Source organism: Ascaphus truei, chromosome 5, assembly GCF_040206685.1.
Source record: "Ascaphus truei isolate aAscTru1 chromosome 5, aAscTru1.hap1, whole genome shotgun sequence".
Lineage (NCBI taxonomy): Eukaryota > Metazoa > Chordata > Amphibia > Anura > Ascaphidae > Ascaphus > Ascaphus truei.
In genome coordinates this window covers 60,250,151-60,263,679 of record NC_134487.1, presented here as the reverse complement: position 1 = coordinate 60,263,679, position 13,529 = coordinate 60,250,151, and the positions used below count along the sequence as shown (strand labels likewise).

The following is a 13,529-nucleotide window of genomic DNA, read 5'->3' as shown; positions in this document are numbered from 1 at the left end:
AAAACTGCGCCTTTGGTATTCCCTTAATTAATGAAACTGGATGTGCACTGTTGGCCTGGAGAAAGAAATTACGAGAGTTAATCTTACGGTAGAGATCAGTTTGAACGTTACCATCCATACCGACATATAGACAGACATCTAGATAATTAATGTGGTGTCTGTTTGATTCAAATGTGAATTTTAAATTATATATGTTGTTATTAAGGTAGTCAATAAACAAAACCAATTCCATATTGCTACCTCTCCAAATGAGAATCAAATCGTCGATGAAACGACGGTAGAAAATAATATTATAGTAGACAATCTAGACAAATTCGTAACATCATTCTGAAGCACTGGAATGTACTTAAACTCGATGAAGAACTTAAGACATATGTTGAAACTCCACCTAAATTTGTCTTTAGAAGGGCTAAAACCCTGGGACATTATTTATCACCGAGTTTGGTACAGACCTGTGGCAAGACTAATGTTACTACTAAGATTAGAGGTTTCCAGAAATGTGGAAATTGCAATATGTGTAGGTATGCAACTCCACTTAAGCAGATTAAAAATGTTTATACTAAAGAAAATCTAAGAATTCGATCATTGATTACATGCAACTCTAATTATGTCGTTTACATGCTTAGATGCGGTAGTGGTAGCAAATATATAAGGAGAACCATACGCCCTCTAAAGCAAAGGATATCTGAACATCTGAGATCCATCAAACAGATATGTAAATAATTTTTCTTTTTGTGCCCTTGAATATATTAAGGCACCTGTCAGAGGTGGAAATAGGGAGAATATCCTTAACCGCAGAGAAATGTTCTGGATACATTCTTTGGGATCTATGTCTCCGCGAGGGATGAACACCGATTGGGAACTGAAACATTTTTTGTCTCAGTGACAATGGTGTTCATCCCTCGCCGATAATATTAATGTTTCCCACTGGTTCTTAATGACATGTATTGATTATTTGTTTATTCATTTTGTCACTACACACATACTATGTATATTATGTTCTATATCTCTAGGTCATGTAGATTATTGATATTCGTTCATGACCATTTTTATCAGGTCTATAATTTATATATAACTGTTTACATTGAGTGAATTTATGCTGTTTAATATCTTATATTGTTCTCAGAACGGTATGGATGGAGTATTTACTCCTATGTTGGTTATATAGAGATATATTTACCTATTTAACTAAAAGGTTAACATATTCTTTGAATTAGAGCTTTATTTATAGGTATATACCTTTCTATCAACCACCATTTCTTTTCCCCTTTTTTCTTTAATTTTTTAAGAAATAAGTGTATTTTATTATGGCTATTATGTGTACATTCAGCATGGTCTTTCTTCCCCTACCTTCCCCTATTCTTTTCCCTACACCCCATGTGAGGATATTGTATCTCCATTTCATGATTAGACAAGTGTCATTCTTGCCTTTGATATTGTGGGAGACTGCTGATTATGTATGTATACTTGTTTGTGTGATGGTTATGGCGTCCTCCAAACCAGGTGGCGCTGTGGGGTCCTCCTTGTTTGTTTCTTTGAGACTCCAGTTGTACTCGCAAGTCTCGCGAGACTCTCGGCTGGTCAAGCTGACGTCACTTCCGGTTACGGACATGATCCGGACACACTGTCTTTGTTTATGTATTGATGCGTCCTCCAAGCCAGGTGGCGCAGTGAGATCTACTCTGTCTCCTGAGACTCCGGTTATACGGGTAAGTCTCGGGAGACCCTCGGCTGGTTCCGCTGACGTCACTTCCGGCTAAGGACGCGATCTATTAGGTAAATTGTGTATATAAATGTGTGTTTTTTGTATTGGGGTTATACTCTTTGACAAAGGGCTTAGCCCGAAACGCGTCAGAGTGGGTGGTTGCTCCACTGTTGGTGTCTCCCCTAGTCGCTTAATTAAGTAGTTTTTAACCTATGGTGTGCCGGTTCCTGTACTTTAGCCCTGCGCAGTGCTCCACTTTCCTCCCCAGAGGCTGTTCTTCTCCTAAATTCTTTCAAGACTTCGGCTGTCTCACATTTTAATCTAGTCTGCAACTGTTACATATGCCCATAACATATATTGTCTCCAACTGCCCATAAAATGTCTATAAACATAACTTTTAAACACTGTTAGCTTATCGCAACCACGTATTGTCAACAGAACTCTGTGCCCAGGACAGAGGTAACTCTAATTGTATTTTTCCTGGTGAAACAGATTATAAATAAGATAAATCGACTTTCAGTATATGCAACAAAATCTTAGTTTTATTCACATCTCCCTCTTAGTTTGTACATACAAACTTGATTGTCCAATTTATCATTTGTGTTACTATATTTCTATAGTACAGTACTTATACGTACCAGTTCCTTTGCTTCGATATGGTGGCTTGAAAAATTTCACAATACCAAATAGGTTGGATACAACGCCTTCTTTTAGATGCTCAAGTGGGGTATAAATATATTTTTGTAAAGGAGCCTAAAAAATATGAAAGTATATTAATACTCCAATGAAACAATATTATTTTTGTGTGCTTTACTATCCATTCATAAAAATAAGGTAACATTTTTGATTATAGACTAAATCAAGATGTATATATTTTTATATTTTTGGTGATGAGTTTAAAATTCTGCTTTCATTCCTTATATGAAAAAAAATAATGAATGTGTCTTCACAAATGGCTGAACCCTAAACAGTTCATACAGTATATGCCAACAATATTAAAAATGAATGTTTTTTTTTTCATAACAATATACACTTGCTCATAATGGTTTACTTTTAATATTATAAACAATCTACTGTAAGTACAACTCCTGTTATCTACCAAAAATGTTCTTTGCCAATTTGTTATATATTTTGTACACAATACAGGCAGAAAACAAACCACCATGTTTCTATTTCTTGACAGAATTATAACAAACCTTATTAAAGGGGCTCAAAGTCTCTCCTTGAACCAAGGTCAATTTAGGACACTGGCATATTTAGTAAAATCAACTTGGGCAACTCACCTTTATATATATATATATAATAATAATAATAATAATAATAAAATATAACATTTCTATGGTAACCAAATGTTTAGTAATTTAGTAAATGTTTTTTATTTATTTTTTTAACAATTCTTACCCAATCTTTTTTTTGTGCTGAGACCGAGTCCTAGAAAAAATAGTTCCTTTAATAATCACTTTTGTTCTTGCTTGTAAAGTTCAGTAATTATGATATTATTAACTAGACATGAATATAAATCTTAAGTGTCTGATGAGCATGTATTGTAGAGAACATATTAAAAACAAAAACATAATTTGTTTTACACAGGACACTTGCAGGTAAAAGGCTCCCCTTTCATTGGGTTTTCGTTATTGAGGAAGCCAGCTACATATACTGTACAAAAGTTGTTGATTCATACAGTAAATTTATTTTTGCCTACCACAAGGGAATCTCTTTCAAAACGTCCTGTAACTTTGTTTTCACAGTAAAAGCACACATAAAATGTAATCAATTTGTCTCTTAAAGCAAATGAAGTATGATTGTATATCTCGTTTTACCCGATCAAACTGTATTGAATTCATAGTATTTTGTTCAAGCTCTATGCCTTTCTCACCACATGATCCCATACTGCAGGCCTGCACAACTCGTAAAGTGAGAAGGGCCGAACTGCTCCAAGGAAAAAAAAATTGGGCCGCACAGGTAAAATCATCACCATCACCATCATCATCATCATCTCTCCTCCAGCACCTCATCCTCCTCCTCATATCTCCCCCAGCACCCTTCATCATCATACTCATATATCCCCCAGAACCCCTCACTATCAACCTTTGCGATACTCCCCATCTATCTCTCATACCCCCATCCCTCCCACTCACCCACACACATAATACTCCCCCTCCACATCAAACACACAATACCTCCCTGCACAGCACACACATCACACACCCCTTGCACCTCACATCCCTCTCCCCCTTGCACCTCACATCGCTCTCCCCCCTTGCACCTCACTTCACTCTCTCTCCTGCACCTCACATCACTCTCCACCCTTGCACCTCACATCACTCTCCCCCCTTGCACCTCACATCACTCTCCCCCCTTGCACCTCACATCACTTTCCCCCCTTGCACCTCAAATCACTCTCCCCATTGCACCTCAAATCATCCCCCTTGCACCTCAAATCACCCCCATACACCTCAAATCACTACCCTTGCACCTCCAATGCCCCCCCCTCACCTCCAATGACCCCCCCTGCACCTCAAATCACCCCCCATGCACCTCAAATCACCCCCATGCACCTCAAATCACCCCCCCATGCACCTCAAATCACCCCCCATGCACCTCAAATCACCCTCAAGCACCTCCAATGACCCCCCCCTTGCACCTCCAATCATCCCCCTTGCACCTCCAATGACCCCCCCCTTGCACCTCCAATGACCCCCCCTGCACCACCCATCACCCTCCCCCCCTGCACCTCACATCACCCTCTCCCCCCTGCACCTCCCATCACCCATCACCCTACCGCCCTGCACCTCACATCACCCATCACCCTCTCCCCCCTGCACCTCACATCACCCATTACCCTCTCCCCCCCTGCACCTCACATCACCCACTGGGCCGCAAACAGAAATCATGGGGCCCGGGACAAATGAAAGGAGCAGGGCCCCCCCCCCCCCCCGAACCCATAGCGCACCTTCCGCGAAAAAATATCTTTTAGCGCGCAACTTTTACTTAACTGTTTTCTTATTGTGATACAGAAAAAAACATTACAACTCCCCCTCCTCATACCTCACCCCTCCCCTCCTCATACCTCTCCCTCTCCCTTCTGCCCCCCCTCTCTCTCCATTCTGCCCCCCCTCTCTCCCTTCTCCCCTTCTGCCTCCTCTCTCCCTTCTGCCTCCTCTCTCTCCCCCCACCCCTTTTGCCCCCCCTCTTTCCCTTCTGCCCCCCCTCTCCCTTCTGCCCCCCCCCCCTCTCCCTTCTGCCCCCATCTCTCCCTTCTGCCCCCCCTCTCTCCCTTCTGCCCCCTCTCTCTCCCTTCTGCCCCCTCTCTCTCCCCTTCTCCCCCCACCACACCACTCCGTTTGCCCCCCCCCACCAGCAGCCCGTTTTACACCCCCCCCACAGCCCGTTTTTCACAACCACCCCCCACCCCTGCACTGCACCAGCCCGTTTTTCACACCCGTCCCCCCACCAGCCCGTTTTTCACAAAAAAACCCCACCCCTGCACTGCACCAGCCAGTTTTTCACACCCACCCCCCACCCCTGCACTAGTATAAAACGGGCTGCTCCTTAGGGGGTGGCAGTATAAAACGGGCAGCTGCAGGGGGGTGGGGGGGAGTGTAAAACGGGCTGCTTCGGGGGGGGGTGGGAATTTAAAACGGGCTGCTGCAGGGGGGTGGGAGTGAAAAACGGGCTGCTGCAGGGGGGAGGTGGGAGTGAAAAACGGGCTGCTGCAGGGGGGAGGGTGGCAGTGAAAAACGGGCTGCTGCAGGGATGGGGGTGGGAGTGAAAAACGGGCTACTGCAGGGGGGTGGGAGTGAAAAACGGGCTGCTGCAAGGGGGGGTGGGAGTGAAAAACGGGCTGCTGCAAGGGGGGGTGGGAGTGAAAAACGGGCTGCTGCAAGGGGGAGTGGGAGTGAAAAACGGGCTGCTGCAGCGGGGGGGTGGGAGTGAAAAACGGGATGTTGCAGGGGGGGGGTGGAAGTGAAAAACGGGCTGCTGCAGGGGGGGGGGGGTGGGAGTGAAAAACGGGCTGCTGCAGGGGTTGGGGAGGGAGTGAAAAACGGGCTGCTGCAGGGGGGAGGGAGTGAAAAACGGGCTGCTGCAAGGGGGGCTGGGAGTGAAAAACGGGCTGCTGCAGGGGGGGGTGGGAGTGAAAGACGGGCTGCTGCAGGGGTGGGGATGTAAAACGGGCTGGTGGTGGGGGGGCAAACGGGCTGCTGTGGGGTGGGGCAAACGAAGTGGTGTGGTGGGGGGAGAAGGGATGGGGGAGAAGGGGTGGGGGTAGAAGGGGTGGGAGGAAGGGAGAGGGGGGAGAGAGAGGAGGCAGAAGGGAAAGAGGGGGGGGGAGTAGGGAGAGAGGGGGTGAGTAGGGAGAGAGGGGGGGGAGAAGGGAGAGAGGGGGGGGCAGAAGGGAGAGAGAGGGGGGAGAAGGGAGAGAGAGGGGGGAGAAGGGAGAGAGGGGGGGGAGAAGGGAGAGGGAGGGGGGAGTTATGAGGAGGGGAGGGGTGAGGTATGAGGAGGGGGAGATGTAATGTTTTTTTTCTGTATCACAATAAGAAAACAGTTAAGTAAAAGTTGCGCGCTAAAAGATATTTTTTTCGTGGCAGGTGCGCTATGGGTTCGGGGGGGGGGGGGAGGGGGGCTGCTCCTTTCATTTGTCCCGGGCCCCATGATTTCTGTTGGCGGCCCTGTGGGTGATGTGAGGTGCAGGGGGGGAGAGGGTAATAGGTGATGTGAGGTGCAGCAGGGGAGGGTGATGTGTAATGGGAGGTGCAGGGGGGGAGAGGGTGATGGGTGATGGGAGGTGCAGGGGGGGTCATTGGAGGTGTATGGGGGGTCATTTGAGGTGCAAGGGGGGTGATTTGAGGTGCAAGGGGGGTGATTTGAGGTGCAAGGGGGGTGATTTGAGGTGCAAGGGGGGTGATTTGAGGTGCATGGAGGGTGATTTGAGGTGCAAGGGTGGGTGATTTGAGGTACAAGGGTGGGTGATTTGAGGTACAAGGGTGGGTGATTTGAGGTGCATGGGGGGTGATTTGAGGTGCAAGGGGGGAGAGTGATGTGAGGTGCAAGGGGGGAGAGGGATGTGAGGTGCAAGGGGGGAGAGCGATGTGAGGTGCAAGGGGGGAGAGCGATGTGAGGTGCAAGGGGGGAGAGGATGTGAGGTGCAGGGGGGGTGATGTGTGTGCTGTGCAGGGGGGTATTGTGTGTTTGATGTGGAGGGGGAGAATTATGTGTGTGGGTGAAGGGGAAAGATGGGGATACGATAGATAGATGGGGAGTATCGCAAAGGTTGATAGTGAGGGGTTCTGGGGGAGATATGAGGATGATGATGAGGGGTGCTGGGGGAGATATGATGATGGTGATGATGATTTTACCCGTGTGGCCCAATTTTTTTTTCCTTGGAACAGTTCGGCCCTTCTCATTTTACGAGTTGTGCAGGCCTGCTGTATAGCAAAAGCACATTGAGTGTATCTTTGCAGAATATATTTTATTTGAATGATTTCCCAATGTGCTAAAAAGGAACATTTATTACCACTGAAGTCCATTACAATGAAAGAAAACACAGAACATACCTTTAAAGCACTCAATATAAGAATGTAGGAAATGTAACGTTTTTCAATAATTGAAAAAAGAAAAAAATGATTACGTTGAAACTGAATTATTGGCATTGCTGTGCGGATGCTTTTTCACAAGAGAAGCTAGCTATAAAGGTCCAATATTTATAAAAACATAATGAAAGCACATTATATAATAACTTGATTTTACTTTCACCAATATTAGAGCTGCTACGAAGTAAAAATCATAACAACTTTGCTTTGTATTTCATAATGTAACATATAATTAACAGCTTTCAAGTTTAAAACAAATTACAAATAGCCCAGTAAGAAAGATCAATGAATAAACAAAACATACTGTTATGTTAGGCCGCGCTTATATTGCCGGCGATGGCGACGTCGCCCGAAAACAAATACATTGCCACCGCTGCATGCGCTTATAGTGCACGCGACAGCGACAAGCGACGTTGCCGTCGCGAAAACCTGAAGCCAGCAAAATTTAATTTTTCAAGGGCCATCGCGTCACATGATGTCCTTTGAACAAATCAAATTGCCGGAATCCCGCGACCCGGTCGCCCGGCGAAACATAACTTTCGCCCGTGGCGACGGCGATGTCACCCGCCATGTCGCCGTCGCCAATGACGGCACTATAGGCACGGCCTTAGATTTGGTTTGGAGATCACACAATACCTAACAAATTACTGAGCGCAGAGAAACCAGATACATTGATTAGGGTTGAGTAATAAAACAATTTTAATGCAGAATTTTACAGCAAATTATTTGATATGGATTAAAAAGTTTTTGTAATTTGTTATCCATTTAGGCCTACTTGAAATTCAGAATCACACTTGTACGAGTATAGAATAACGACTGCAGTACAGTATATTTGTGATGCTGGCAATATTGAAGGCACTCAGGTACTGTCTGAGAGCAAAATTAAGTAAGCCAAACACAATTCTACAGATATTGGCTTTATTATTGATGTATTTATGCCAGACCTTTTGTTGGGCAACTATAGCTAAGTAAACATAACAAAAATACTGTAGCTTAAGACGTTAACAAATGAATAAATATGTAATATTCACTTACTGAAGATCCTGCTCGTGCAGCCGACAGAATACCAGACTTAATTAAAACCTAAAAATAAATAAATAAAAAATAAACACATACTGTGTGAATCAGACTTTTTTCACAAACCCCATTGTTTTACCTTTGTTTCTAATAAATATTACGTTTTAATTACCTAATCAATTCACATGGTGATAGTGTATGAAAAGTGTGAATAAAAAATACAATCTGAGGGTTACATTGCAAAATGACAATTGAGTTTATTGATATAACAGGTGCACACAAAGGAGGAAGCTTCAAAACAAAAGCTTCCCGCAGGAATATGGCCTACAAGACATATTTATACCATAATAGTAAAGCTCACGCCCCTTTTATGAGGTGGCTTGTGTGTCATTACATAAGCGTATAAGATAAATAAATATGAATATGAGAACATTGATTTAATAACAAATTTAAAATATAGCAAAAATTAATTGAGTCAGCTACAAAATTATTATGCAAGCTCGTAACCTTTCCCTATATACGCTGGTTTCTTGGAAGGGTGTATTTGACCATGAGACACTCCCCCTAAATGTGAGAAGTGGCTGTTATCTTCTCTTCTAGGTTTGTGGTTAGCTGAAGGCTTATTATCACCAAAAATACTTACGAGCAAAAGGAAGAAAAAGAACATGTTCCTTTTAAAACTCAATTTCATTCCAACTTTTCATGCAGACAATAGACAAAATGGATGACAAGATCAGGCACCTAAGATGGATGCTGAACAAAAATGGCTGCTTAGATCCTAGTGCTGTTTAAGTCAGATCCCCCCTTAATGTCCTAATATTTTTTCTCAAAATTGTGAAGTGGTTATATATGGGGTTTATTTTCTCTCTGGTTATACACACACACACACACACACACACACACACACACACACACACACACATTTAGCCTCAGCAGCCTGCTTCCAATACTTAAGAAACACACTTCCCTTACCTTTCGAGAATTCACTTCACCACTGTGTGATTATTGTAAGTTCTACAACTATTGGTTAGTTTACTGCATCAGAACGGAGGTTAGCCTCCAATATGACCAACTGATTTTGCAGGTCCTAACACTAATTGATTACAATTCTTATTTACCTCTATTATTAAAGCAACATGAAAAAGACTTGCTTACTTGTAAAGTGGGGAGTGGCTTGCTTAAATCCTGGGGAGGGAGGGGGGGGGGGCGGCACTAACCTCCAAAACAGCTGAGACCAGCTGGACAAAGTTAATAAACAGAAACCCAGCAAGCTTTAAAAAAAAATAAAAAAATACACATACACATACAGACATACCTATAGTTAAGTTATGGTGGAGGAAAAAAAAAGGTGACCAAAACCCTTGTGACAAACGCCCCTCTTTTGTAGCGCTGACGTCTGTCTGGGTTCTTCCCGACACAGTCTTCTAGGGTTAATTATACAACAAACAGGAACATGCAAAGTATTACGTTGCTTAACTCAGGCTTCTGCCTGCTTTATTTTCATCCAAGTAAGGTACTGCAGCTTTAACATGTGTAGGTTAGAGGCACTCAGACATTTTCATTCAGCGGTTCACTTATATCAGTGTCATAGTATTTCCCACACTGTTATTTCAAGTAACAAGAAACCAAATTATATAAACAAAATCCTATCCCTTTCAGGGATCTAACTACACATCATAATCAACCTCTAACTGCTGCTGGGCCAACTAACCTGGTTCCCCAGCTTAAAACAATGCACTCTCATTTAGGGTCACTAGATACAGCATAGTCTTTTAGAAACAGCAATACATATTTGTTTGTCTTATCTGTTTGTGGTGGGAACTCGGTCCCAAGTGTCCAGGCAAATCCTCTGGTACTGTGATACTTGGAGGGGCCGTCCACCCCAAACTGGATTCCGGGGAGCAGCAACACCCCCAGCCTCTAAGGAGAGAGACTGAAATGCAAACCTCTCTGCTCTAAATACCTGTGCAAGTGATTAGAAGAGCAGGTGAGGGAGAACTAGACCCATTGTAATCTGTGGTCTAGATTTTCCATCCAGCAGCCTGAGTTAATGTGAAGCTGTGGAATGGATCATTTTTAACTATTCCTGCACTTTCTGACATAAAACGGGGCAGAAAGCTGCCTAACATCTTTGGACTATGTCACACCCTCCACAGTAAAGCATATAGCAAATGGAAATATTATTGTGTACTCATTTACATGTCTTAGTCAGGTTTGCAGCCCTGCCATTCACCATTATCACCCAGCATACAGTGCTTCCACTGTAGCAAGGGATTCTGGGAAGTGTCTGTCTGTGGGTAGGTTTACTGGCTATGCATCTTAACCCAGGCTGTGCTCAAAAGCTGTGAAATGCAACAAGCATAAGCTTTAGGGGACCATGTTATATGGTCTTGAAGCAAAATGTGGCACCGTGTGCTCATTTGCATGTCACTTCCCAGAATCCCTTGTTTTTTTTTCATTCTACTGGATATAGATCCACTGTTGGTCTTTCTCCCTCCTAATAGAGGTAAATGAGAATTTTAATCCTAATAGAGGTATATTTGTATTTTATCTGGAAGTGTTAGGACCTGTGAACTGGGTCTGTCTTGTCGTGGCTCACAGGCTTACAATGCTTTGGCCAAAGGGTTAAACTAAATGACCCATTTTCCAGAGAATATATAAGTATTTGACTGTGTATTTTTGTCATATTGGATATAGCAATAGGTTGTTAAGTTTATTCACTGCACACAGCTCTGAGTGGGAGGATGAAAAAAAATTTTGAATACAAGGGGGGGTGTTTTTTTTGTCGCTCTGGAGCCACCATAGGAGAGTCAGCTGTGTTTTTGGCACCTAATTACAATATCTAATGCACTATATTTAAACCCAGTGTGAGGCACACTGTTGTAGGGGCTTGACAAAACCGGGAGGTCCGAAACGTTGCTTCATTTTTCCTGTACTTCACCACTGATGTTAATTTGATGCAATAACCCTTTTTTACATTGGATACTTACCAGAGTGCTGCGGATCTTTAGATATAGATATATATTATATAGAGAGATATGATAGATAGACAGACAGACAGACAGACAGACAACAAGAAGTCTTAATTCTGAGCACTCAGATAATCCCAAAATATTTAGACACGTTACTAGATTCAAATATAACAAAATTAAAACATAATTAAGATCAAGGCGGGACCCCAAAATAGACAAAGTGAGTGTTTGTCAATGACTATACATAGGCATACAGTAATATGAGGCTAATGAAAAAAAAAGGTTATGGTGAGAGCCCAGGGAAACAAGTTCCCTGAGTCATCAAGACCGGTCGGTCAGAAAAGCTAATCCAAGAGGTTAAAGGCTGGTAATAAGACTGGCAAGATATAGCATGCGAAAAACACACACAGCAAAATAAAGTCACAAATCAGACAAAAATATGTGGATAGACTGGAGACAAAAAGAAAACCCTAAATGAGCAGTCCGTGACCATGATCCAAAAACCATCCACACATTTAAAAACCTTATATAGATGAGCGAATATTGTGGGGGATCCAAAAACATCTAAGTAGTGCAAATCGGTATTTGAGATGTTAAAAACAGCAAGGGAATAAGGGGTCCCGTGGAAAGTAGAATCAAGTAAAGATTAGTAAAAACCTGATCCAGAGTGTCGCCGTGGTTCCAACAGTAAAAGTAACACAGCCAAAATTAAATTTTGTCCTCAGGTTAGCAGTTAAGTGCAAACACGCAATAACGTCTCAGGGTCCTGCTTCAACTCCCACTCTACATGAGGTTTCACCTTGCGGCTTCTTCACAGAGTGAGGCGTCAGCTGGAGACATATTACTATTTAAAGAAACCGGTGTATTGGATTTTGTGCGTTCTCAGCGTTGGGGGTTGTTCAGTCGCAGCAACATCGCATCATTGGGGCCTGGCTAGTATCCAGCTGATCTCTTCAAATCAGGCGAACGATCGTAGAGGTCTTCTCACGCCCACATCATTGGTTTGGCATAAGTTTTCATATCCAAAGCGCAACCGCAGCTACCAGGAATTAACCCACGATCTGCCAGCTGCAGATATTGCTAGGGACACACATAAATACTCAAAAGGAAGTAGGAATTCACAGTAACTTTCCTGGACCGAAACATCAGGCATGTGTGTGCATTTTGAACCCAATCAATCACTTTTATGTGATTATCTCTTGTGCTGTGCCGGTATATTGGATCTCTAGGGATTATATACAACAGGGCCCCGCTTCTCGGCGCTTCGCTTCTCGGCGAACCGCTGCTACGGCGGCACCGAGAAGGGGGCCGCCATGTTGGTTTGAAAATCGCGCATGCGCAGAACTGGCGGGTGCGCCCGGCGCGCATGCGCATACCATAGGTTGCATATGCGCAGAACGGCAAAAATGCCGGTTTGCGCATGCGCAGAAGTGAAAATCACCGGATCCGCTTTCCGGCGATTTTCACTATACGGCGGGCCTCTGGAACGGAACCCGCCGTATACCGGGGCCCTGCTATAACATAAATTAACCTATTCTGGAGGTTAAGAGGATAATAGAACAATGCATTACAGTAGTCATCGCTAGCACTATATGATAAAAAGGAAAATTATAGTTACTGAAGCAATGGGCATTTAAAGAATTGAAAACATTTTTTATTAGTGTGAGCCGACTACACAATGGTATATAATAAGGCATCGTAATTGATTCATTCATGACACCACAACCTTTATTCAAGCCACCGTACTGCACAACGAGACCTCCCCTCTTCTCCAAGCCCCATCTCATCAGGAGTAATACGATATTTGTTAGGCTTCTTTGGGCAATATTGCATTGTTAATATGCTTTTAATATTGTGTAACAAATAAATTGTGGTAAAATAACATATGTTACTAATGAGTTAATTTATCATCACTTTGTAAGATGCATTGATTCTACCACTTGAGGTAGCGGTGTGTCATTGCAACTTAAAGCTGCAGTTCAGTCAATATCCTGCATGTGTGTTTTTTTTAATAAATCAGTTCTGTAGTAAGAAAAAATACTTTTAGCATTTTCTGTTTTTAAAAAAACAACTTTTAAAGACCAATTTTCTTGTATTCTATTTTAACAGCCATTTGCTAAGGCACAGCCCCTTCATGTCCTGTCACAAGCCCTGGCACACCCCTTTGTCAGCCCTGCCCTCCCTCTAGCACATGTCAGTGCAAGATTGCTCATGAATATTCATGAGCTTCCACTGACAGAC

The 13,529-nt window shown here is 43.3% G+C and overlaps 1 protein-coding gene across 3 annotated transcripts in view; it reads right to left on the bottom strand.

Moving 5' to 3' along the window:
• Positions 1 to 13,529, bottom strand: part of POT1 (protection of telomeres 1) — a 241,937-nt gene that overhangs the window by 171,308 nt on the left and 57,100 nt on the right. For 2 of the 3 annotated variants that reach the window (XM_075599879.1, XM_075599877.1), the window contains exons 5-7: positions 8,335 to 8,382; positions 3,107 to 3,136; positions 2,344 to 2,458 (exon numbers count right to left, since the gene is read on the bottom strand). In XM_075599879.1, the coding sequence (XP_075455994.1) occupies positions 2,344 to 2,458; positions 3,107 to 3,136; positions 8,335 to 8,382 (193 nt within the window). The remainder of the gene's footprint in view (positions 1 to 2,343; positions 2,459 to 3,106; positions 3,137 to 8,334; positions 8,383 to 13,529) is intronic. The other variant, XM_075599878.1, reaches the window with a different exon arrangement.